We start from the raw sequence: 27,825 nt of genomic DNA, 5'->3' as shown, positions 1-27,825 counted from the left end.
TTCCTAGAGATACAACTTTTATTAGTGAGAACACCTCTTTAACCCATTAACGACCGGCGTATAGTGTTTACGTCGGCCGTTCAGGGTAGTTCTTCTGAAGCGACGCCTCTCCACGTCGGCACTTCAGAAGAACTTTTCCCGCATCGTGCGAGGTGCTACTGAAGCCCGGGCATGTTAGTAACAGCCTCGGGCTTCAGGGCAACGATCGGAGACCACTAGCAGTTGTCTCCGATCATATTTAACCCCTCAGATGCGGCACTCAATAGCGAGCGCCGCATCTGATTTGATTTTAGAGGGTGGGAGCTCTCTCATCCCACTGGCATCCCCGCGTGCATCGCGGGATGCCGATGCGTTCTATGGCACCCTGGGGGCCTAACAAAGGCCCCCAGGTCTGCCTTTAGTAATTGCCTGTTAGACCGTGCCAGAGGCATGACCTAACAGGCGCCTGTCAGTTTTACACTGACCGGCAATAATACACTGCAATACCGAAATATTGCAGTGTATTATAATAGCGATCAAAAGTCTGCACAGTAAAGTCCCCCAGTGGGACTAAAAGTAAAGTAAAAAAAAGTTAAATAAAGTTTGAAATAAATAAATAAATGTCCCATGTAAAAAATAAAATAAAAAAAAACAAACACTACTTCCCCTTACAAAATACTTTATAAAAAAAAAGTAAAAAGTTACTCCTATTTGGTATCGCCACGTCCGTAACGAACCCAACTATAAAATGATTACATTATTTAACCCGCACGGTGAATGCCGTAAAAAATATAATAAGACAACGCCAGAATTGCGGTCTTCTCTTCGTCCTGCCTTTAAAAGAATTTGATAAAAAGTGATCAAACAGTCGCATCTACTCCAAAATGGTACCAATAAAACCTACAAGTCTTCCCGCAAAAAAAAAAAAAAAGCCCTCATACAGCTGTATCGGTCAAAAAATAAAGTTATGGCTCTTAAAATATGGCGACACAAAAGCAAATAATTTTGAAAAAAATGTGTTTTTACAGTGTAAAGTGCAGTAGGAAAACATAAAAAAATCCATATAAATTTGGTATCGCCGCAATCGTAACGACTCGCTGAATAAAGTTGTTATTTATACCACACGGTACGGTAAACAGCGTAAAAATTAAGACGCAAAACAAATGGCAAAATTTCAGTTTTTTTCCCAGTACCCCACTAAAAAAGTTATTAAAAAGATAATCAATAAATTATATGTACCCCAAAATGGTGCTATTATAAAATACAACTTGTCCCGCAAAATAAAATTATACAATATATATATATATATATATATATATATCAAACAAGAAAGCAGCAGCACTCACAGAGAATCAATCGATCAGGTGCCCAGCAAAACGTCCCGATCCTCTGACGTGTATTGGTATATAAAGAAAGAAGATTTGCAGCACTCCAATGTGAAAAAAGTGGTGGTTTATTCAATCCAAGAACAACAGCAACGTTTCAATCCTACAATAGGATCTTTATCAAGCCTAGTGACACATCTACTACAAGAAACTAATATAGGGTTGAGACTACTTAACATAATTAGTCTCATTATGATACAATCAAGTATACAGTGTTGTAAAACTCATATAATGCATGTTATAAGGTATCATTACAAAACACAAACATGATACAAAAAGTGCAAATGTGTATATATAACAGTGTAAGTGGCAGTGTACAGTGACACAAACGTTAAAAACAACTGATTACAACATAATCATTTATGCCTCAGTGGTGTTAGAAACAATCGTCATAGCCCCACTCACCAACCAGAACTTCAGATACATCAGATGAATCGTTTAGTATGTAAATTCGTTGTAGCAAACCGCTGCACACCTAAAGTCATTAGACTTTAATACATGCGTATAAAGCCAAGAGACGGAAATGAATCATCGATCAGTGGTGAGACGCATCGGACGCATCAAAGTGAAGTAATGCGTGTCGATGCGTTCCACTGAACTGGTCATGTGTGAAGCGGCTTCATAGGTTGCTAAGCAACTGATGCAACTATGTAACGGATAACTCGTAACACGGCTGTGTTAGACAAAAAGTCTATAATGTAACCAAAACAAGTAAATTAATCAATGCTCCTCATGGTAAGGAATGGAGATATTAAATTAGGATTACAATATTATGTTATTATATCAACTTCTTATGAATGATCCACACGTTGGCACAGAGAGCTCTGTCCGCAATTAAGTATTCAGAGCGTCCTTATACCTAGGGTTTTAGGAACCACATAGCATCGTCTTCACGTGCATAGGATATCCCATCCCCCTCATCCGTGTAACGGACCAAGATTGTCGTATCAGCGACACCATTTCTCATAAAGTATATGTATATGTATTTTCACTTTTTTCAAAAATAAATCTTTTATATATAAATATCTCTACATCACTTAACACCACAATAGGAGACTCGAAAAAATTCAACAAATAATAAATATCTTTATTGATGATATAAGACAAGATGAATATAGCACAGCCGTGTCAGATATTCCCAATATCATAATTTTACTATAAAAAATAAAAATAGAGATTCCGAAATTCTGTTGGGAGTGGTATTTCGATCTAGAAAAATACAAAAATATAAAAATTAGTATTGATCACATATTGACAAGAAATTCATCATGAGAAATGCAAATACTAGTGTGTCATCATTCTTTATACTAAGGAGGACATCAAAGAACCAAAGGAGAGAGATGTGAGGGAGTCATACAGCTAACCTATCCACAGCAAATTCAATATTAAGTCCAAAAGGTTTCAATGTAATTGGAATATCCACCTCAACTCTTTTTTATGTAATATCACATGACGGTCGCCGCCTAATTGTAGTGTAGGGACATGGTCCAGGATCATAAATCTCAGATCCCTTTCATTGTGACCATAATCCGAAAAGTGCTTAGACACTGGTAAGTCAAGTTGATTCTGCAGCAGCATCGGCGTTTGCAGGTAAGTCCATGTAGCTACTTACCTGCAAATGCTGATGCTGCTGCAGAATCATCTGTAGCCTCTGGTGCCGACACGATGCAGGACCTGTGAGTGACGTCACAGATCTGCACTGCCAGAAGCTGGGCGTTCTGAATAGAAGTGGATGATACTTCTCATCAGAAAGCCCAGCTAGTAAAAGTAGTAAACACGCCCCGATGTACACCCATAATACACGCCCACTTGGACTTTTACTTTTCAACACACCCAGTTGTACTTTTGCAAGCCTCATTTGCATAAATACGAAAATGGTCATAACTTGGCCAAAAATGCTCGTTTTTTAAAAATAAAAACGTTACTGTAATCTACATTGCAGCGCCTATCTGCTGCAATAGCAGATAGGGGTTGCAAAATCTGGTGACAGAGCCTCTTTAAGTACAACTGGGCGTGTTTAAAGTGAAGTACAAGTGGGCGTGTATTGTGTGTGTGTACATCGTGGCGTTTTTACTTGTTTTACTAGCTGGGTGTTGTGAATAGAAGTGTATGATGCTGACGAATCAGCATCATCCACTTCTCTTCGTTAACACCCAGCTTCTGCCAGTGCACAGACACACAGCGTGTTCTCGAGAGATCATGCTGTGATGTCACTTCCTGCCCCAGGTCCTGCATCGTGTCGGACGAGCGAGGACACATCGGCACCAGGCGACAGAGGCTACAGTTGATTCTGCAGCAGCATCGGTGTTTGCAGGTAAGTCGATGTAGCCAAAAAACGGCCAAAAATGCCTCCTATTGATTTCGATGGGAGGCGGAGGCGGTTTTCACCTGCGAGCGGTAAAACGGGATCGCGGGAGAAAGAAGGGACATGCCCTATCTTCGTGCGATTACGCCTCTGACCTCCCATTGACATCAATGGGAGGCAGAGAAGGCGTATTTCGTGGCGTTTTATACCCGCGGCGCTCAATGGCCGTGGACGAAAAAGGCCGCGAAAATCGCCGTGCAGGCAGAGGAAAATCTGCCTCAAACTTTCAAACTGAATTTTGAGGCAGATTTTCGGCCTGCAAAAAAACTGTGTGAACCCAGTCTAATGCTTTTTCTAGTATCCAATTATCAGTGTCCTACTCTATGTATTTATAGGGCTGGTTCCCAAGCAGTTTAGTGTTTATAGGTCTTGCTCTGTGTTGGCCTTTCTGTTTTAGTGTATTGTTACTTGGATACATCCTAGAAACGGTCAGTATAATTTTAGATAAGGGGGGCTTTTACATGTTGCGTTCTAGTATTTCTGCATGTCGGAGGTATTTTTAAAATTGCACTTGTCCTTAGTAAATCTCAAGTACGTCAACTTTTTTTAAAATTTTAATGCTTAGGCCTCATGCACACAAGCTTGAGCATCTTGGCTTGTAATGTGGTGTGCAAATTAGAACTGTATTCTAGGCGGTTAGTTCTGAGTGAGTTTTTCCGTCATGTATCGAGGTTTCCCCCAGAAGCACTGACTTTCTAGCATTTGATGGAACATACTGAATTTGTAATCACTCGGAATCCGTACAGGAATACTAACATTTAAACATAAGAACATGTGCAAAGCCCTATTGACTGCCTTTTCCTACTAAACACAAGCTGTTAAAGGGGTTGTCCACGATTTTTATGCATTTTTTTTTCCTGCTGTTTCTTGAAGTTCTGCATAGAAGCTCATGGTGAAAAAGCCAGGAAAAATGCCATGCCTTGAGCATGCTTTGGACCCCAAAGAGGAGGGCCAAAGCACATCTGCTGAAAGTGAGGGCGCCTGTGTAATACCAGAGCAACACTTTACCCAGAAAAGTTTCTAAACTACAAAGGAGGAAAGGTCCCAAAAAAGCTGCAGTGTGTGTTCGAATCAAAAGGGGAATAAGAATGAACACCATCGATCAGTGCGACACTGGCCTGTGTATAAGGATTGCTCAGCACAGCTTACCTATGCCCCCACATAATAAACTGAAATACCAATAAAACCCCAAACAAAACTACCAAGCAAAATCCACTTCCGCTCTACCAGGGGCTCAAACTGCATTTTACATCCACATCTATGGTATTTCCATACCCGGGAGAACTCGTTTAACAATTTATAGGGTGTGTTTTTTCCAGTGGCACAAGCTGGGTACAATATATTGCATAATATATACTGCGCAATATATACTGAAGCGGCAAATCGGGGGAAAAATTGCAATTTTCACTTTGCATCGTCTGCTGTGCACTAATTTCTGGAAAACACTTGTGGGGTCTAAAGGCTCAATATACCCCTTGATAAATGCCTTTTAGGGGTGTTGCTTCCAAAAAGGGGTCACTTGTCTGTTTTTTATTTTGTATCAAAGCCTCTGCAATTGTAAACCATTGCTGTGTCATTTCCAAATTAGTTCTTTTTGACTCCTGAGCCCTGTTGTATGTCCAGGCAAAATATAAGTGTCACATGTGGGGTGTTTCTAAAACCGGGAAACACAGCATAATCATTAGAGAGCACAACATCTTGGGCACTGAATTGGCAAATCTATGGAAAAATTGCCGTTTTCATCCGCACTAATTTACAACTGTTGAGTCCACATTCTCACTACACCCCTAGTTTCCAAAATGGGGTCACTTCTAGTGGTTTTCACTGTTTCAGTACCCCAGCGGCTTTACAAATGCGACATGGCATCCGCAAATCATTCCAGCAAAATCTGCAGTCGAAAACCCAAATGGTACTCCTTGCCTTCTGAGCTCTGCTGTGTGTCCAGACAGCAGTTTATAGCCACATATGGGGTATCGCCGTAATCGGGAAATGGCTTTACAAATGGTGAGGGGCTTTTTCTCATTTATTCCTTGTAAAAAGAAAATCTTTTGAGTTAAACATGTTATTGTAAAAAAAAAATGTAACTTTTCATGGCCCAATTCTAATAAAATCCATGCAACACCTGTGGGCACAAGCTGCTCACTACACCCCTCAATGAATTTGTTGGGTGGTGTAGTTGGGTGTTTCTCAAGGCACTTGCAAACCTATAGTGGTGCCTAGAAAATATCCTAATAAGTATGAGGCACCAAAATCCACTAGGTGCTCTTTCATTTCTGAGACCCGTGTTTGTCTAGTAGCACACTAGGGCCACATATAAGATATTTCGAAACTGGACAATCAGGGTAATATCCGCGAATACTTGCTGTGTTGCAGACAAAAAAGGATTCAAATTGAAAAACTGCAAAAAAAAAGAAATTACATTTTCAAATTTTACCCTCTTTGCTTTCATTCTTGTGAAATGCTTAAAGGGTTAAGAAACTTTCTAAATGCTGTTTTAAATACTTTAAAGGGGTGCAGTTGGTTCTAACATATGGACCCTTCAAAGCCACTTCAGAACTGAATTGGACCCTAAAAAATAGGTTTCGGAAATGTTTTTGAAAATGTGAAAAAGTTGTAGTTCTTCTAAGGTCCTAGAAAATAAAGCATGTTCCAAAAAACGATGCCAACATAAAGTAGACATATGGGAAATGTTAACTGGTAACTATTTTGTGTGGTATTACTATCTGTTTTGCACGCAGATACATTTAATGATTTTTCTAAATTTATAGTAAGTGATCATATCCAGTCCCTCACAGTCATAATGGGCAACATTGGAGTTAATGTGTGAGGTACATGAGGGGGAAACGCCTGAAGAAAGGGCATGCCACTTTTTCCCATGAGTGGTTTTTACCGCTCGCGGGCAAAAAAAGCCTCCGCCTCCCATTGAAATCAATGGGTGGCGATTTCGGGTGTTTTTTTATTAGAAACCACGCCAAAATACTTAGCCCTTAGGCGTGGAAGGAACAGGACATATGTGCAGTTTAGGGTGGAATGAACACATTCCACATAAGTAGATGCCTAATCATTTTACTGTGCCTAATAGATATGGAATGGACATGATATATGTGTAGTTCATGGTGGAAGAAATTCATATGCAATATAAACAGATGCCAGTGGAATTTCCTTTGTCTTTTTGACCTATAACCAACAAGACAATACTGTACAGTTGATGTCATCCGTGCACCTAAACCTAAGGCTTCGTTCACATCTACGTCAGGGCTCCATTTCAACTTTCCGTCGGAACGGAGCCCTGACTGACACAAACGGAAACCATGATTTCAATGGTGACGGATCCAGTGCCAATGGTTTTCGTTTGTCTCCATTGTGCAAGGGTTTTGTTTTGACGGAATCCATACTGTAGTCGACTTCTCTATTGATTCTGTCAAAACAACGAAACCCTTGCACAACGGAGACAAACGGAAGCCATTGGCACCAGATCCGCTACCATTGAAATCAATGGTGATGGAAACGGAAGCCTATGGGTTCCATCGGAACGGAGCCCTTGCGCAGATGTGTACGAAGCCTAAAGCGGTTGTTAAGTCCAAAAAAACTGATGGCCTATTCTCAGGATCAGATCGGTCGGGGTCTGACTCCGGTCAGCTGTTTTGAAGGGGTCGCAAGCTCTGGTAAAATTGCTTCTTCCCCTTTATTTCCTTTACTGTTCACACCGTGAAGCGCTGACAAACTTGTAGCAGCGGTTCACAGTATTACAGTCTTCTCATGTTGCCATTAAAGCTGTAATACTGTGAACCGTCGCTACAAGTGTGTCAGCGCTTCACAGTGTGAACAGTAAAGGAAATAAAGGGGAGGAAGCAATTGTACGAGAGCTTGCGGCCCCTTCAAAACAGCTGATCGGTGGGGGTGCCGGGAGTCCGATCCCAACCGATCAGATATTAATGGTCTATCCTGAGGATAGGCCATCAAATTTTAGGACTGTACAACCCTTTTAAATGGAATATATATTAATTCCACTATAAACTTCACATATACCGTTTGTTCCATGTCTACGAAGCACAGAGAATGGAATATGCATCTGTTCATAATAAATGTGGTAATTCCACCACAAGCAGCTCCTATGGCCTGTTCATTCTAGATCTATCAGGTGAAGGAAATTCTATCGTCACCTATGTATTTAAAATTAGTTAATTCCACTATAAATTACACATATGTTCTGTTCATTGCATATCTATCAGGCACAGTAAAATTATTAGGCATCTACTTATATGGAAAATGTTCCATTCCACTATGAGCTCTACGTAATTCCTGTTCATTCCATGTCTAAGAAGCCCAGGGAGTTCAATATGCATCTTTTTATATGGAATGTGTTAATTCCACTATGAATTACACACACCTCCTTGTCATCCCATGTTTTATACGCACAGGGAAATCATTTTACTTCTATATTTTTCCAAATTTATAATATTGTACATTATTTTTGTTCATTCCCTTGCTGTTTTCGGATCTACTGACTAAAATCTGTTGTTGGCTTTTACCATGTTCAATCCTTGGTTTGCCAGTAATGTCTTCCTCTTCCTATGCAGTAAACATGTTTGCTTTGCTCATTCGAGCCTGCGTATTTATGGGAGACCATGTTGGCTGAATGAGGATGCAGACGACTTTGTACTAACAAGTACGGCCACCTTATACTGCAAGGTCCTTCATACTTGTAGAAAAATTAAGATATCGATTGTGGTTTGACACGTGCAGATTTTGCCATGGATTTCACCCTTTACATTGCTGTGATTAAATCCGTGGCATATTTCTGGCCAAAATTGGCGAAAAATACTGTGTGGCATAACACGGATTTGAATATCTGCAGCATGCCTTCAAATCCGGACAGATCGTTTTCTGCAGTTTGTGTGTTTTTTTGTTTTTGTGTATTCCCATTCATATTCATTGTACTGGTTGTGGATTTTGTGCACACTGCTTTTAATTTAGGGGAAAGGAGGTTCGGGCATATTGGATTTTAGCTTGCCTGATCCTTTGGTCACTCTGGAGATACGCAATAGCTATATATCCCGATGCCCCCATAAACGGGCACTCTTGGATATGTCTAATGTGCATGTTTTTTGCAAAAGGTAGTGGGGATCTGGCTTCAGTTTATCTCCTGGGAAACAGAGGCATGGGCATGTTGCGATAAGTGACATCCTGGAGCTGTTCAGCTGCTATTGACACTTACTTTGTGTGTAGCTGTCTCAAAATGACAATAGGCGTAAAGCTGGCTACACACGCAAGATTATGAGCCTCCAGAATGAGGCTGGTCAATGATCCGTTGGATCATTCATACAAGCGATCTCAACAGCGACATGCCAGTCAAAACTGGCAGATTAAGCACATAAAATCAAAACCCAAAAATAATTGCAATTCCCTGTAAGGGTACGTTCACACACTAAACTAAAAATGGCTATAAAGTACGGAGCTGATTTGCAAGGGAAAGCAGCCTCTGATTTTCAGCCGTTATTAAAGCATGAAGCGTTTTTTGATGCGTTTTTTACGTGAGTTTTTGGAGCGGTTTTCTTTTGAGACAATGAAAAACGGTTCAAGAAGTGACATGCACTTGTTTTTACAGGGCGTTTTTTTTATGTGCCGTTTTTTCATTGCCCAGTCGGAACGAAACACAGTTTTTCCCATTGAAATCAATGGGCAATTGTTTGGAGGGGTTTAGCTTCCTTTTTTTGGGGCGTTTACGGCCCGAATATAAGCCGTGTGAACATACCCCAATAGGCCGATCATGCCATACACCTCTAGTTTCAGCTAACAATATCATTACATTTCCAACCGGACAGATCACATTTTTGCCGGACAGTCTGCCCTCGTCCATCCTGAATGATCACTGCAAATATTAAAACGATGGTGGGCCGAAATGTTCAAACTTTGCATTATTTCTGTTTGTGATTTAATAATGGACTATAATCTGTGGTGCTTTTTGTCCTGGGATGTCATTGCTAACTTTTTCTTTGTTTTTATCTTGACAGATATGGCTTGAGTTTTCATTAAGCAAACACAATGGTGCGGGAACGAAAATGCATCTTGTGCGAAATTGTATACAGTTCCAAAAAGGTAAAAAAATGCACATCGCTAATAAAAATGCTTTAACCAGTAAAGTTCTGCAGCTTAGTGTGGAAGGCTGTTGGTGTCCATATTTGTACCGCCGTCTTTGGTTTAATGCTCTCCCCATGTTTTGTGGGGTTTCTTCCACGCTCCATACACAGTAATGTGCAATTGGCTTTCTTATAGAACTAGTTTGTAGTTCAAGCACAGATTCCGAGTCCTCGATTTTTGAATAGGGTAGATGTATGTTGCATAGCAGCTCAAACAATGATGAAGCAATAAAGAACTCCACTAAATGGTCTGCGTTGATTTTATTCACCCATGTCTTCAATGCAACGTTTCATCTCCTGCGTGGATCTTTATTCAAGCATATCGAGGCAAAACCAGACCAGCTTTTGATTTGAGAGGCACAATCTACAGATGTAGCAGACCTGACTGTTTCATTCCACCATTTACTTCAGTTATGGATGGGCGATTATGACCTAAATCAAAATCACTATTAATTGAACACGTATCCTCGATAACCATTATTTAGGGCACACCTTTTTTTAAATATACATACTACGCCCCCTTTTTCATGCTACACCATTGCCATTAATCCACTGAGCCTGCTGACTACTGTATATAATCTACCCCCGACACTGCCCCCATACAGTTTATTGCCCCATAGCGCTCCCCAGAGGGAATGCCCCATAGCGCTCCCCAGAGGGAATGCCCCATAGCGCTCCCCAGAGGGAATGCCCCATAGCGCTCCCCAGAGGGAATGCCCCATAGCGCTCCCCAGAGGGAATGCCCCATAGCGCTCCCCAGAGGGAATGCCCCACAGCGCTCCCCAGAGGGAATGCCCCACAGCGCTCCCCAGAGGGGATGCCCCACAGCGCTCCCCAGAGGGGATGCCCCACAGCGCTCCCCAGAGGGGATGCCCCACAGCGCTCCCCAGAGGGGATGCCCCACAGCGCTCGCCAGAGGGGATGCCCCACAGCGCTCGCCAGAGGGGATGCCCCACAGCGCTCGCCAGAGGGGATGCCCCACAGCGCTCGCCAGAGGGGATGCCCCACAGCGCTCCCCCAGAGGGGATGCCCCACAGCGCTCGCCAGAGGGGATGCCCCACAGCGCTCCCCCAGAGGGGATGCCCCACAGCGCTCCCCCAGAGGGGATGCCCCACAGCGCTCCCCCAGAGGGGATGCCCCACAGCGCTCCCCCAGAGGGGATGCCCCACAGCGCTCCCCCAGAGGGGATGCCCCACAGCGCTCCCCCAGAGGGGATGCCCCACAGCGCTCCCCCAGAGGGGATGCCCCACAGCGCTCCCCCAGAGGGAATGCCCCACAGCGCTCCCCCAGAGGGAATGCCCCACGGCGCTCCCCCAGGGGGAATGCCCCACAGCGCTCCCCCAGGGGGAATGCCCCACAGCGCTCCCCCAGGGGGAATGCCCCACAGCGCTCCCCCAGGGGGAATGCCCCACAGCGCTCCCCCAGGGGGAATGCCCCACAGCGCTCCCCCAGGGGGAATGCCCCACAGCGCTCCCCCAGGGGGAATGCCCCCCATAACTGCCCTCCACGCAGCATAATGCCCCTCATAACTGCCCTCCACGCAGCATAATGCCCCCCATAACTGCCCTCCACGCAGCATAATGCCCCTCATAACTGCCCTCCACGCAGCATAATGCCCCCCATAACTGCCCTCCACGCAGCATAATGCCCCCCATAACTGACCTCCACGCAGCATAATGCCCCCCATAACTGCCCTCCACGCAGCATAATGCCCCCCATAACTGCCCTCCACGCAGCATAATGCCCCCCATAACTGCCCTCCACGCAGCATAATGCCCCCCATAACTGACCTCCACGCAGCATAATGCCCCCATAGCTGTGGTGAGGACGGAGATACAGATTAAACCGGGGAAAAAATAATTGAAGTGAGCGAAATGCACAAGATGATGTCGGATAATTGTGAATTTTGTTTTCGGTTATTTTTCGATTAGTTTTCCAGCTCTACCTTCAGTCCTATGGAAAACCAGATTACACACACATTGTGATATCGCCATGCGAAGAGGTTTTTCTGTAGTGTATATAAATTCTGTTTTAATTTGTGCTCTCATACAGGAAATGGATGAACACATGCGGAGTATGCTTCATCACCGGGAGCTAGAGAACTTACAGGGCAGGTAATATATGCATAGAATATGTTGAGAAACGTGAAAATAGTTTACTTTGTTTAGGCTTTTAATTCCTCCAATCTAACACCATTTCATGTATGCCAGTGTATAGATCTGTTCTGACTCGTACTAAAGAGGCGTGAAATAGCTAGCGTCTAAATTTTAGAAATCTGACATTCTTCCATTGGGAGAACAGCTGCCACTCATGATCTTTTGCATGCCCCCAAGAAAGTTCTTTAGCGCAGTGGTTCTTTGTCTTGAAATATCCACTCAACTGTTCAATACTTCATCACCCTTTCTGCACTCTCTTTCCAAATATAAAGGCATTGACTTTCTAAGAACATGTCATGTGTTGTAGGGCGGTCAAGTTCTCAGATAGAAGAGACGAGGACATATTAGGACTTCCTATACCGCTCACAAGATAGTCAGGCTTGCTGTGTACAAGTGCATTATCAAACCCCTAATCTTCTGTCAACTCCAGACTTAACACTTTCATTCCCGATGTAGTTGCATAGAGCACTTCCTCCTTCTTGCCGCAGTGATTTTTCGTTTTCGGATCAATACGATTCTGGTCGATACTAAATTTGTATAGCTTTTTTTTTTTTTATCTGTAACCAGTTTTACAAAATAAAAACAACTTGTTAAATACAAAATAAAATATTGTTTTATATTGCAATATTCTTAGACCCATAATTTATTTTTATTTTTTTTCCATCTATAGAGCTATGTGAGCGCTTATTTTTTTATTTTTAGTCCACTTGAGGACTTGAACAATTAATCGTTAGATCGCTGCTACTACATTGCACTGCAATACTTATGTATTGTAATCTATTGTACTTTTAGTGTCCTCCTATTGAGCCCTGTAGGACCAAGATGGTGGATATTATTGTGTGGTGTATGATACCGGCTATTAGTTCAAGTACCAGGGTGGGAATGGCCACTGTTTTTGGCCCTTCCCAGCCTATTCAAAACCAGCCTGTGGTCTCCCCAGTGTCCGACCGTCACTACAAATGGCCGGGTACTGGATCATACCCGGCACTTCCCGATACCCCTGGTGGCGGTGGGTACCAGGGTGATAATGGGGGGGGTTAGTTGCAGCTTTTTTTACTGGCTAACACTAAGTCCCGACTTAGTATTGGACATAGTCAAACAGACAACTGCCATTACTAAGGTGCTAATAATGTATTAAGAAACAAGGACATAAGAAAACAATTTTTATTGAGATAAAAACTCCCCCACACAACCCTCTTAAACCATTTTATTTAAAAAAAAGAGATAATCGAGGTAGTCCAACGAACCTACGACGTAGTCCAAACGGTCCAGTGGAACCTGCAAAACACAAAAAATAAAGTTAGTAATATGCCGCTGCTTCTTCATTCCTTGCTCCTACTGTGAATCGCCATGTAGTTACACGGCGGTTCACAGTATGAGCGCCACTGATCCTTCAAAGCTGCCGATCAGCTATTTTTAAAGGATCAGCGCCGCTTGGCCACCGCTGCTCTTTCATTCCTTGCTCATAATGTAAATTGCACTACAGCGGCGGTTCACAGTATTACACCCGTCTCCCATTGAAGTGAATAGGAGAAGGCTGTAATACTGTAAAACGCCGCTAGAGGGAGATTCACAGTAGGAGCAAGGAACGACAGAGCAGCGGTACTCGCCACTGATCCTTTAAAACAGCTGATCAGCGGTTTTGAAGGAACAGCAACGAGCACCGCTGCTCTGCCGAGTGCCCCCCCCACACAAACCCTTCTATACATGCTACCGCGCCACACAAACCTCCACAAACATGCAACCGTGCCACACACAACCCACCCCACTCCCCCACAAACTCCTCAAACATGCAAAACACACCACACAACCCTTACCTGCAGTGCGGCCGGTCTTCACCAAAATGGCGCCAGCTTTCCCCCTACAAACCAGCTTCTACACTGGGTCGCTCTGAACTGCGCATGCCACAGAGCTTGCGCAGTACATAGCTAGACGGCAGAAGCACAGGATATACAAACTGGAGCCGTTCGTATGGCCTGCAGCTGCCGTATTTCATCTGTGTATGTGTCGTGAAGAGACACATACACAGATGAAATAAAACATGGCAGCCCCCCAGTACAGTAAAAAAAAGTGGTAAATAAAAAAACAAAACATTTTAGGTGAAAAAAATAAAGTAAATATTTTAATAAATAAAAACACCTAAATTAATAAAAAATAAATAAGCCCTGACACCTTTCCTTTAAAAAATAATGGGATTGGATGAGCTAAAATCCAGGATGTCAATCTGATCAGAAGACCTTGATAATCGTGCAAATCTTGGCATAGATTTGCACAGCGTATGAATTTGTATGTTAACTGTTTTAGAGATTAACCAGCAATAGGAAGCAGTGACCTGATTCGGGACTATGGACAACTACTTAAATTTTTCTTTGCCTTAGTTTTCATAAACCTCCCGGTTTGCGTCTGTAAATTCATGTTAAGTTGGCCATTGATCTGACATATATTTGGTCTACTAATCCGGAATTCATCTTCCCCCAAGTCCTCCAATAACGCACATAACGCAACAAAATGGGCATGATGTTTCTATGGAGTGAGGAAGATATGGCCACCAGGCACCACTTGTGCCACTTGTCTCTGGGAAAACAAAGGATTGGATAAATCAAAATCCAAGCTGTTGGATCCCTGTTCTTCTGATGTGAGAAGTCCGGAGAAAGCTGGGCTGCCCCCGTGGACATTTGATTGTAAACAAATCCCATTAAAATCTGCAGATCTGCCAACAACATTCTTATATTGTGACCAACTTCATTGTGTGTACAGAAATGAAAGCATGGATACTCTTGGTCTTGATGCTGATGTAAGTGCACAGATGTTCCCACCATTTGTGCTCTTGCAGCTGTTATTGGCCTCATGCCGCATAATGCAGTTTGTGTTGTAGTCATGCTCCGTGTGTTGGATACGAGGCAGTCACTCTCCTCATATGCTGTGAGCTCGAGTCGCTAAATTCCCAACCTGCTTTTCAGCTGTCCGAGGTCTTGTTACTGCCATGTGATTGGCTGCCATTCCACCCCCTTGGACATTTTCTGATCTTGTGGGCTGTGTATGCGGTGCTAGAAATAAAAGTGAAGAGTGTGACAGAAGCCGCTCACAGCAGCTGCCACCCTGCTGGGGCTTCAGAGCTGGAGTAGCTAGCCCTGTAAGCCCACCTCCCCTGCCTTGCCTCCCTTCCTCCTATGCTGTGTCTCCTTCGTGGGCAAGATTTTCAGTACAACAATTAAAGAAGATTATTTTTTTTTATTTTTGAAGCTTTGCCTCTTAATTGTTGGAGGAAAATCTGTCCTAATGGATTATATACTTTACATTTCTGTACTTACTCCATAACTGGAAACACCAGGTAAAACAGACTGCATGAACTTTTTCTGTGCCAGAAGGTTTCGCAGATCTGTAGCAATTGTTTAAGGAGATTCTGCCCTAAGAGGAGACACAGCATAGCCTGCATTTGTTAGCAATGCCTGTTGGAAGAATTGAGTGCCCCCCTTCTGCCTCTCTCCCCAGAGACTGCAGCCATGAATGCCGGGTCTGCAGGGTGACGGTGGTGGGCCTATCCACTTATGCCAAGCACATCTCTAGCCAGCTACATAAAGATAATCTTGATGCCCTGGAAAAGGAGGAAGAAAAGGAGGAGGCTGAGGAAGAATACTTTGACAAGGAGCTCATTCAATTGATCAATAAGAGAAAGGAACAAAGCCGGTAAGTTACTTTTATTCTTGTTACTATTTTACTATTGTTACGATTTTACTCAGTTTTTTAATAGCGCTATATCGCTATTGGTATCGGTAAAATAAAATAAGCTCTTAATATTATTAACCTTAAGGGGGTTTTCCCATGTAGGACATTTGACATATCCAGAGCTACGCTGTTTCTGTAACTCCCGGCCATGTCCCGACCATAAAGTCCGGAAGTGGCCGGGAGGCAGTGTTTGCACCAAAAGCAAGAATGGGGTTTAGGGGGCCCCGTTCTAGAGATAAGTGCGGGTCCCAGAGGTGGGATCCACATCTATCTGACATTTATGACATCTCCTGTGGACATGTCATAAATGTCCTTCATGGGAAAAAACCCTTTAAGTTAACTTATAGCATGTGTTTTCAAATGGTGAAACACCTTGAAAAAAATATTATTTTAATATGAATGCTTTTACTACATATATATATTCACTTCACAAGAGTTATGCTAGTAGATCAGTCCAGCAGAGCTTTGTGACACTACGTAACCTTGCTTGACCTCAGAAGTCACATGTACTTTACTCACCAACTCGGAGACTGCTCTGCATGTTCTCGCTTCATTTGTACATTGGTTTTCATCTTCAACACTGAGCCAATGATGTTTCTTGACTGCTACAAAAGAAATGCTGTCCGTTACAACATGGCACCTTCACAAAGGATGGGTATCCTGACCCCTGTTGGCCTTAGCATGCATGTGCAGGTTTTACATTTTATTTAGGACTCGATCTAATAATGTGGTGCCTGCAGGGTCAAGGAAGCAGAAGGATGCAGATAAGGCTGTGTCTTTCTTTTATCAAAGTTAAGAACTTAATGTTATTTTTTAAAAACGTTACCTAGTAGTAGAGATGAAAGAATCGGTAACGTTATATATCACTGGGGAATATTTTTTGCATATTAGACATTGAAGTATAAAATATGGATATATAATCCAGTATTTCGATCCCACCGATCAGAACGTGCGGCAGTGGCCCATCCATGTGCATTCATCTGTGTCCAACCTTTGCTAGACATCCATGTGCGTTTGAGTCTGCAGTTCGCCGCTTCCCTTTCGGTTTGCTTATTGGGGAGGCAAATTTCTTGTTTTCCTTTTCTTAATCTGCTCCTTGAGACAAGAGGAAATAATAATTGTTTTTGTTATGTGTTGGGCCAGTCTCCCACCCTGAAAACAAAAAACTTTACCTGGCGTCCCACAGTGATATGGAATTGTGTGTATTTGTGTGTTTCAGAAGCATTGTTCTTTTAACTCTTTAACTCATTGGATATTTATGACAGTAGTGATTAAATTGAAGAATTACTGTTACATTTACCCTACGCAAAGAAGTTTGATTTGTTTCCCATTACGCACAATTACTTTTAGTAATCACAGGTTTGATGTATGCGTTCTAATTATGCTTGTTCCTTTTTTCTAAGCCACTTGTTTATGTTTTAATATTAGGCAAGAGGAGGCCCGTAATTCCTCCAAAGGACAAGAATCTGATAAATATCAAAGGAGAAGAAATGACCGTCTTTCATATCAAGAGACAGGCCAGCAAGAGTGGTTCAGAGATTCATCAGATATGAGCTGGCAGTGGCAAAATGACTGCTTCAATAATTCAAGACCGGGGTTCTTACATCCTGCTTTAAACCACAATACTAATAGACATCTCAGTAATCCAGGGGAGAGAGCTGGTTGGCATATAAACCAACCTTTAAATCGACATTCGATCCATGTCAATGGTGGAGGCACTTGGCACTCAAATGCAGGGGGGGCAACCGGCTGGCACCAAAGAGGCACCGATAGAAATTTTTGTTGGCTTCAAGAGGGTAGTGGAAATTTTCCCAACCAGCATCCTAGAAACTGTGGTGGAAATCGGCAACCTAATTCATATAATGGTAACCAGTGGAACTTTGGTGGTAATATTGATGCATTTCCTCAAGGAAGGAGCAGACCACCAAGACACTGTGACACTGTCCAGGAACAGGATCCAAGGTGGAATAAGAAAATTTTTCCATCCAGCTCTTTCTGTAAAGAAAGATTTAAATGGAATAAATTTGATAAAACCACCAAATTCGCACATAATTCAAATATAAGCCCTTCAAAAAATACAGACAACTTATTAAATTCTAATGTGAGCACTTCAAAAATTACAGATGACTTTGCAAATGATAAACACATAGACCACTTTTTGGGATTTAAAATGTCAGAGAATGTAGACTTGTCATCCAAAACAAAATCTGCTCTTTGCTCTGAGAAGAGCAATAAGCCTTTAAGAGAGAAACCCCATCGATGGTCTCCTTATCCATCACAAAAAATCTCAGAGATTCAACCAGTAACTCCACCAGAGGAGACCAAAGATGCCGGGAGTGGAGATCCAAAGATAGACAAAGTATCGGAAGCCAAAAACTCATCTGATTTCTCTCCTGAACAGTCGGAAGGAAATAAATCTGACCAGAGTGAATCGAGCTACCGCATGCCTTCACTAAAATCCCCACTACACAACATATCTGATATAAAAGCTTCAACATTGAAGAGAGATCAAAAAAACCCTTTAAAAGGTGTAAAACTGAATTCTTCATCCTTGTTTGGGGAGAGACAAAATCGATTAAGTGCCCTTAATCTGGAAACCATTCGTTCCAATCCTTACATATCCAAATTACGAAGTGCATCAAAAAATGCAGAGACAAATCAAGAGACCCAAGATGGCAGCAAGAAAGAACCAGTTGAAACTCTTAGTGAGGTGCTGCGCAAGGCCAAAGAGATGCTACGCAACAGCCAGGCAATTCAAAGTCCATACGTACAGTCTATGAGCGATGCCCCTAGCAATCCAAAGACCACAAGTCCTGAGGCATCTAATAATGCCTTTCAGACAGGTATTTTCTCTGACGATACCTTAGAAGACGTGAGTGATGATGACTTGTTCTATTCTGGGGAAAATCAAGCTGCTGCGGAGCCCATCAACACTTACGCAAATTTCAATCAAAAGCAAGATGAAGGCATAACAACTACTGAACACACACCCTCTGGTAGTTCCTCTGTTCCATTTGCAGACACACCTGCTGTTTCACAAAGCAATCCCGAGTCTCTCGACAGTGAAGATAACAGAAATTCTCATCTTTGTCAAGAATATCACGATGCTGACGGCTTAGAAAACGTTTCCGATCTTGACCTGCAAAAAGGTGCTGCACATTCGGCCAATACTATTTTACCAGAATTAAGCAAGCTTGGTCTTCCTGTTTCCCTACAGAGAGATCTAACTAGGCACATTAGTTCACGAAGCAAAACCGGATTACATCTCCCTGAGCCCAACCTCAATAGTGCACGACGCATCAGAAATGTGAGCGGTCATCGCAAAAGTGAGACCGACAAGGATTCGAGTCTGAAACCAACCTTAAGGCAAATTCTGAATGCTTCGAGAAGGAATATAAATTGGGAACAGGTTATCCAGCATGTGACCAAGAAGAAGCAGGAACTAGGCAAAGGTTTGCCCAGGTTTGTCGATGTGTCAATCAGTTCTGTAAAATAGCTTGGGTGTAAAACGCTGGAAAGCAGGACAGACCGGTAATTTTGTATGTATGAAATGTGTGTTTAGTACCCTTATGCATATAATCTTTGACTCTAGGGGGTGCTACTCGACCGACCACTGAGGTCCCCCCTTCTGCAGAATAGTTTGAATTGACTGCCAAGGATGAAGTCTATTTGAGTTGCCCACATCTCAAGTGTTGTAGTTTACTGCTATTGACCTGAAACTACAGATCCCAACATACCCTGCACGCCCAAATTTTTCTGAATAAATGCAGCATCTAGACAGGAGGGATAAGCCAGTGCTTGTTATTTGTTCATAAATTCAGTAGTACAAGCCCACATAGGAAGCCTTGTAATATTTTTTTATTACAGAAAAATGCTTCTTTCTCCACTTATCAGACGTCTCTGGTAAAATAGACGCTGCTGCTTTTAGTATGTGTTTTCTATCACCTTAGGTCCCATGCACACGACCGTGCCCGCAATCACCGTGCCCGGCCGGCCACTGACTGACAGCCGCATTTTCGGGCCGTGCTCCCATACAAAGTATGGGAGCACGGCCCGCAAAATGTGAAAGAACGGACATGTTCCATAATTCCCGGAACATTTCCACGGCACGGACTCCCTTCCGTAGTGCTACGGAAAGGTGTCAGTGTTCAATGAAAGTGAATGGCTCCGTTTTTGCGGACCGCAATTGCGGTCCACAAAAACGGAGGTTTTTTACGGTCGTGTGCATGGGGCCTTAGTGCTGGATATGGCAACACTGCTAATGACTTCTCATTATAACATCCTCTGTGCTGGTTCTGTGCTGTGTATGGGAGACATCATAGCAGCTAGTCTACATCCCTTCTGCAGTTCAGGAACTGGCCAATAGAGAAGGAGTTTGACGAGGGGGGAAACTGATTCAAATGCAGGTTATAAGTCATATTTTGGTAGTGTTATTACTCATGTACACACACAAGATGATTTATTTAGAAAATTCACCTGAAACTACAGTGACTGTTATCACATTTCAGAAACGTTTGTTTTAATTTTATTTTTCTCTTCCCTTTTTTAAGATTTGGTATAGAAATGGTAGCACAGGTTCAAAGTGAACAAGAAGGTCTTGACTTTGATGAAGAATCAGATTTGGGGATTGAAAATTACCATTGGGAAGCCATCACTGCAGGTCCACTAAGTTCATCACGGAAGCGGAGCCTCTCCGAAAGCAGTGTTATTGTGGAAAAGGCCTCTGTTTTTGGCATTTTTAACAGCCATAGCACAGAGTCATGTGGTGAACAGATCATTCCAACGCAGCAGCCGACGCAAGTAACCGCTGGACAAAATTTGTCTTCTAATTTCATACATCCTACAAAGCAGGGAGAGGAGCCAGACGATGTCATTTTGTCTGCTACTGCAGTGGACACTACATTTCTTTCTAACCCAGTATTTTCTGAAACCTCACAAAGTCAGATGAGTAATGCGGAAACCTGTGCAGCCTCAGATAGCTTGCGCATGTGTCAGAGCGCTAGTGAAAATATGGTTCTCAGTGCTGCTACAGTTACAGGAGCCAATAATGCAGATGGAGCCACTGATAGCTGTACATCTGGCGCTGAACAAAATGATGGTCAGGGATTTGGAAAGAAAAGAAGGGCCGCTGGGGTATGTTTCCTATTTTAAGATTTAGTTAATTTTGCTTAAAGACAGTGATTGACATTTCACGCCTTTCATATAACTTCTTGAAATTCGTGCGTAATTATTTTTTGACCTGTACAGTGGACTATATAAGTACTTTCTGAATGCTAGACAAATGAATGCTTAAAGGCTTTGTAAATGTTTGTAAGTGTTTTTTTTTTTTTTTGTTTGGTTTTTTAAATAAAAATATGTATTAGTGTGTGTTTTAATAAACTTTGTAAATACATTTTATTATAAATTAAATTTACTTTTTAAGATACAGCTGCTCTGTATTCTCTATACAGAGCAGCTGTATCTAGCGCTTTTTACTGAATCAGTCAGTCCCGAGGACCTGACTGGTTCAGTGACAGCAGGTCCATGTAGGATCCACCTGTAAACTATCACATATAGGTTATGAACTTAGATGTGATAGTTTACAGGTGGAACCTGTGTGTCAGAGACAAGCAGGACCCGCTGTCACTGAACCCATGCGGTCCGCGGGACTGACGGATTCATTGAATAGCGCTAGATACGGCTTCTCTGTATGGAGAATACAGAAAAAGTCAAAATAATTTTTAATCGAATGTATTTACAAAGTTTATTAACACACACACATATTCCCCCCTTTTTTTTTTTTTTTTTTTTTTTTTTTTTTTCTAAAAAGACAAACCATTTACATAGCCTTTAAACATCTGACCTCTTTATTAAACTCACCTTGACAGAATGATTCTTTTCCCTCTATATAGTATAATATTAATTGGTTTATAAACTTCCACCAGATGATCCCATGGATTTTAATAGTAGTTTATTTGATGTACTTAGATATTAATAAAATTTTTCCTTTAAGGATGGATCTTGCCATGAACCTTCAAACCTCGAAAGAAACACTAAAAGAAGAAAAATACGTGGAAGGAAAGGTACGTTTAATAGATTATTTGTGTCGTCTTGATTAACCAAACACAGTTACTAACAGGTTAAAAATGTGTTTCCATGAAAATATTGTATTGCCATAGGGGGGCTATGTGATTGTTTTGAACAAGTTCACTCACTATAAAGCTTAAATAGAGACATCAAATATTTTTTTCTCTAATTCAGGGGCTGGACAAAACAGGTTGCCATAGTGATTAGAAACTTTGCCCTGGCGACCAGATTTTGCTTCCTGCCCTCCATGTATTTGGCAGCCGGATTCTTACACCCAGTGTTGAGTGCATGGAACCCAATGTTGTCAGAACATTCGTGTATTTTTTTTTTTTTTTTTTTAAAGTAGCGTTTTTCACATAATACTCGGTAGGCTTGAGTTTCACCCAACTGAAACAGACGAAAATCATCTGGTTGACCGCACAGTAGGAAGCAAAATATCACAGAAATGTATTCAGTAAAAGTTGCAGAAGATTATATAAATGCATAAATCATCTTCTGAATATCACAAACCCTTCAATTTCATTTTTTTCATATTTTTTATTTTTTTATTTTTTTTAATCTAACTATTTGAATTTGATCTTTCGTGTGCTATTGTTTGTTCCTGCAGAGCGCTCCCAAGTGGATCACCTGTTAAACCTCTCATTAAGAGAAGAAGAGCTGAACAGTTCACTCCAGGGAGTTGACGACGACCTTCTCCAGGCTCGAGATACTCTACAAGCCGCTTACATGGAAGTTCAGCGTCTGATGGTGTTAAAACAGCAGGTAAGTCCTCACTGTGTTTTGGGAATTTTGTAATGGAATAAAGTGATCATTGTAATTTGCCAAACAAAAAAATTGCTACCAAAGAGACACAGGCTATTGACACAAGCGCTGATTATTGGACCAATTATTTGTGTGTCTATGGACAGGTTTGGTGGTGGAGGGTTTTTTTTTCCTCTGGGAGGTTTTCTTAATCTGAGTAGTAAATTCCGAGTCTACAGTTCAAAAAGCACAAAAATAGTATATTTAATATTACATATTTTCTTGTTAAAATAAATGAAGCTACAGTTTATACTTGTAATTCCTTTGTACAGATAACAATGGAGATGAGTGCCATGAGGACCCAGAGAATCCAAATTTTGCAAGGACTACAAGGTAGAAACAAATTCAGATCTAGTGTATGTTTTCTCTAGGTTCAAGAGCACCGTAATGAATTTAAGTAATTGTTTTTTTAACCATTTAATAATCCATCACTATACCATGAAATAATTGTCCTGCATTTTTTGTTATATATTTGCGTTCTTCTCTGCAGTAGAATAGATCTTTTTAGCCTGCTGCAATATTTTCGTAGTAACAATATTGTTTTTCGAAACAGAGACCTATGAACCAACCAATGATGGTGAGGAGGGAAAAACCGGCAGACTACACACGCCAGTTGTGTCTCCAGGAAATATATTTCCTTTTCTCTTGGAGACTCCAGGCTATCGGTCTCCACATGCAGAATTGGCTAGTCCTATCCTGCCATCTAACGTCTCCATGTGCACATCGCCAGCTGTTCATCCTGCACCTGACATTCCTGATTCCTCAATAACCATTAAACAAGAACTGATTTCTCCAGGAATAGTGGAGGAAAATGTGGTGACACCGCAACTGCGGCCAGTACCAGCACCAAGGCAAGCACAGTATACTCCTCCACCAGAGGCTGACGGTATGTACGCTGCTAGTGCTACATAGAGTGGATTATGCTTAACAGGAACCCTAGGAAGTTAGGAGAACAGGGCAAAAAATAAAGCTCCTACAAATAAGTATTTTTTTTTTGTACAGAAGGTCCCATTTTCGTTATAAAATTTGTAGGATCTTGCACATAATCACTTTCCTCTTATTCGATGCTCCACCTAGCATTGAGTTCAAATATATTGTGAAACTATATAATTGTGTACTTAAAGAGGCTCTGTCACTCTCGAAATGTTTAGAGATCTTTACATTCATGTTATGTTTTTGTGTTGGAAAATTCAAATAAAAATCTATTGAAATTAAAAAGAGGCTCTGTGACAAGATTCTCAAATCCCTATCTCCTATTGCGTGTGATCGGCGCTGCAATGTAGATCACAGTAACGTGTTTTTGTTTTTTTAAAAACGTTCATTTTTGGACAAGTTATGAGCAATTTTATATTTATGCAAATGAGCTTTGAAATGGCCAACTGGGCGTGTTTTTTCGTATGTCCAACTTGGCGTGTATTGTGTTTTTAACTGGCCGTGTTTACGTGTATGACGCTGACCAATCAGTGACCAGTCAGCGTCATACACTCCTCTCCATTCATTTACACAGCAGCGATGTGCAGCCACATACACCGAGATTAACGTTAATCAAGTGTCCTGATAATGAATACACATGAAATCCAGCCTGGACGTCATGTGTATTCAGAATCCTGACACTTCTGAATCTTTTCTGTGAGATTTCCAGCAAGGGAAACAAAATCTCGTTTACCTCCGTAATCTCGTGAGATTACTCGTGGCTTGCTGGAATCTCACAGAAAAGATTCAGAAGTGTCAGGATTCTGAATACACATGATGTCCATGCTGGATTTCATGTGTATTCATTATCAGGACACTTGATTAACGTTAATCTCGGTGTATGTGGCTGCACATCGCTGCTGTGTAAATGAATGGAGAGGAGTGTATGACGCTGACTGGTCACTGCTTGGTCAGCGTCATACACGTAAACACGCCCAGTTAAAAACACAATACACGCCCAGTTGGACATAACGAAAAAATACGCCCAGTTGTCCATTTCAAAGCTCATTTGCACATATATATATATAAAATAGCTCATAACTTGGCCAAAAATTAACGTTTTAAAAAAATAAATAAAAAAACGTTACTGTTATCTACATTGCAGCGCCGACCACATGCTATAGCAGATAGGGGTTTGAGAATCTGGTGACAGAGCCTCTTTAAGGATTAGCATAATTCATAGTTTGTGGCTAAATTTAATCGGTCATCGATTTCCCTCCGGTCATTTAGACACGATAGGCTTTTCATTATCTGCTTCAGATATTCATATTTACTTTTTTTGTTTTTACTGAATGCCATCCTAATTCTAAATTATAAACCTTGTTTTTTCTTTTGTTTAGTTGAAAGTAGTCAAAATGCATCGTTGTATCCAATCATTACAGCCACTATGTCACTTTCGGAGTTGACCAGCAAATTTCCACCTGTTTACAAAACAAGTGCATCCATTGCTACATCACCACACTTATTTAGCTCGCAAAAAACAGACTCCGATAGCCTAGAAAATCATCCTGCTCCTGTTCAGAGTCCCCAACAAGGCCTAGCTCCACCATTCAATATATCCCCACAAGAAACCACTTGCCCTACAGAGCAAGGAGAGCCAACTGTCATTACCATTGAGACAAAAACCGGGAAAAAAAAGAAGAAATTACGCAAGAAGAAGACCCTGAGAGCTACTCATATGCCTGAAAATAGTGACACTGAGCAGGACATTGATGCCATCAAGCCTGTGAGAAAGGTCAAGTGTAAAAGACTCACTAAGGAAACCACAGTCAGCACGTCTACTTCTCTAGAACAGGAGGGTGACACTGCATCACAGGAAGCAGAGCTTAACCGAGGGGACAATGACAGTGATTCTAGCATAGAAGTGATGGAAATAAGGAATCCTCGGTTTGAGGTGGTGGAGGTAGATTCTATTTCTGAAGATGAAAAGCCAGACAGTCCATCTAAAATTGATCTTCCAGATTTTGTGCGCTCAAGCCAGGGGGATATCGAAGCAAATGATGAAGTAACATCTACCAGTGAACTTGGCACAAACTACACAGAATCCTTTTTAAGAAGGTGAGCAGCATCCAAAAAGTCTAAAAATTCAAATTTCTCATTAATATCATTGGGGGGGACGCATTACCATAGGTTTAGTACTCTGACACTAGGTACAAAAAAGTGTTGACTCCTCCTATGCCGGCCATACTCCTAGGCCAATCACTTTAGCAGGTCTGCTGCATGTTGTAGTTTTTTGTTTGTTTGTTTTCTTGCTTTTTTTCCTGCAGGTGGTGACAGAAACCAGAGTCTGTCTCCCATTTTGCCCTTTCACCTTATACATCAGGGTTGCCGTCAGCGCTGGGCGCCATGCTATTTGCGCTTCCGTGAGGGTGCTGGGAAACCAGGCAGACTCCTGCATTGTATTTTCCTCCACCGCCGTTCACTTAGTCTCCTTCTCCTAGTTTTCCACTTCTAGTGCAAGGTTACCATGCGACATTGCCTCAGGAAAAAAATTGCAGATATAAAAAGATAGATAAGTGATATAAAGTAAATTGCTGTCAGCTGGGCACGACTCATCCCTCCCTCACTGCGAATCCACTTTGACTATTTCCCTTTCCCCCGACTGCTTTTTTCAGCGTCGCCAGGTCTCTATCAACACTGTCGATGGATCCACCTCTTTCCCCACACTTTTATATCCCATGGGGACCACTTCTGCCATTTTTCTTTCACTCTTCTTCAACTACCATGTTACTTAAATGTAGGCCTCTCTAGGTAGGCGCGGATTTTCCTTCACTATCAATCCCAGGCTGAGCGCGGGCTTTCTCTGAAGGGTGAGGGCTTCAAGGGGTTGACGAGACGTGTCCTCTTTTTCCTCCGCCTCCTCTGGTAAGTCTCCAACTAGGGCAGCCAGTGGTAAAGTTTGTTCTTTCCAGTATCTATACACCTCATCTGGGGAGTACTGATTCCGATTCTGAATGTAATTCAAATCTAATCTCAATTATGCAAGATCTCGTCCGCTCTGTTAACGACACTGTCTACATCAAGGATGAGGATTCTACTGTGCCTCAGAAGGAAGTTTCTTTCCACCGCCATCGTCTGTAGTCCGTAGTTTTTCCTAACCACACAGAATTTGATTAAATCATTAAAGGGGTTTTCCTGTTGTAACAAGTTATCCCCTATCCACTGGATTGGTGATAACTATAAGATCTATGAGGGTTTGACTACTGGCATAGAAATCCTCCTGGCAAGCGGTCCTGCTGCTAGGGGACTCCCACCAATCTAACCGTTATCACCTATCCAGTGGATAGCTAATAACTTATTACAATCGGAAAACACCCTTTTTATAAACTAATGGAAACACCCTGTCAAGCGTTTACCAAATTCCAAATGGTGGGACTTGCTGTTTCTGTTTTCAGACAAACTGATTAGCAAATGGTTTTATATCTCCTTCTCTGGATCTGCCAATTTCTCGTCTTTCCAGGAGCATCACACTCTGTCAGATTCAAATGATAGGTTCTTAACATTTCCAATTTGTAGCACTTCTCTTTGGGCTGGCCAAGAGCTGCCATAATTCCTTCCTCTGACGATATTTTGCGGTAGGATTCCTACAGACAGGTCAATCTTCATTGCCTCAACCAAGCCTCTGCAGTATCCAGCGTTATGCTAAGATATCAACCAACAGAAGTCTTTTTTTTTTTCTTTCTGCATTGAATTTCAAGTGATGGCATTCGACACCAGGACAGCTAGAGTTTTTCTCCCTGTGGAGAAGGTCAGGTCCATCCAATTGAGTGTCTCTCCTATACAGGAAGGTTCCGTGCTCCATTAGTTTTTGCATGCATTATAGGGAAAATGGCCTCTGCATTTAAATTCATCCCTTATGCACAATTCTACACACGCTGTATCCAACGAGCGATTTCCTTTCATTGGGACAATGCCTCTGCTACTTTTGTCAAAAATATCGTTCTCACTCTGGGTGTTTGCAGGGATCCAATTTGTTGAGAATGAGCTGCAATCGCCCTCCCAGGCCCGATCATTTCTACCTCTCAGGTGGCTGGTTCTGTCCACGGATGCTGATGGGCAGTGTTCGGTTCTCCCACTGCTCAGGGATTGTTGTCAAAGGGGGAATCCTCTTTGCAGATTAACATTCTGGAACTTCGGGTCGTCTTCCTATCCCTCTTCTTCAGGGACATCCCATCAGCATCTTATTCACCATGGAGGTACTTGCAGTCTTGCAGAAATGAGTCTTCCCCGGTTGT

At 42.1% G+C, this 27,825-nt stretch overlaps 1 protein-coding gene across 2 annotated transcripts in view; it reads left to right on the top strand.

Moving 5' to 3' along the window:
* Positions 1-27,825, top strand: part of ZNF106 (zinc finger protein 106) — a 70,508-nt gene that overhangs the window by 12,047 nt on the left and 30,636 nt on the right. For both annotated transcript variants that reach the window (XM_075843708.1, XM_075843707.1), the window contains 10 exons: positions 9,744-9,828; positions 11,922-11,983; positions 15,518-15,712; positions 17,180-19,213; positions 20,302-20,884; positions 21,744-21,813; positions 22,425-22,579; positions 22,891-22,951; positions 23,172-23,504; positions 24,931-25,648. In XM_075843708.1, coding sequence (XP_075699823.1) covers positions 9,775-9,828; positions 11,922-11,983; positions 15,518-15,712; positions 17,180-19,213; positions 20,302-20,884; positions 21,744-21,813; positions 22,425-22,579; positions 22,891-22,951; positions 23,172-23,504; positions 24,931-25,648 — 4,265 coding nt within the window. In that variant the 5' untranslated portion in view covers positions 9,744-9,774. The remainder of the gene's footprint in view (positions 1-9,743; positions 9,829-11,921; positions 11,984-15,517; positions 15,713-17,179; positions 19,214-20,301; positions 20,885-21,743; positions 21,814-22,424; positions 22,580-22,890; positions 22,952-23,171; positions 23,505-24,930; positions 25,649-27,825) is intronic.

The sequence above is a fragment of the Rhinoderma darwinii genome, chromosome 12 (genome assembly GCF_050947455.1).
Source record: "Rhinoderma darwinii isolate aRhiDar2 chromosome 12, aRhiDar2.hap1, whole genome shotgun sequence".
Lineage (NCBI taxonomy): Eukaryota > Metazoa > Chordata > Amphibia > Anura > Rhinodermatidae > Rhinoderma > Rhinoderma darwinii.
Note: the sequence above shows the minus strand (reverse complement) of the source record. Positions and strands in the feature narration are given on the sequence as shown.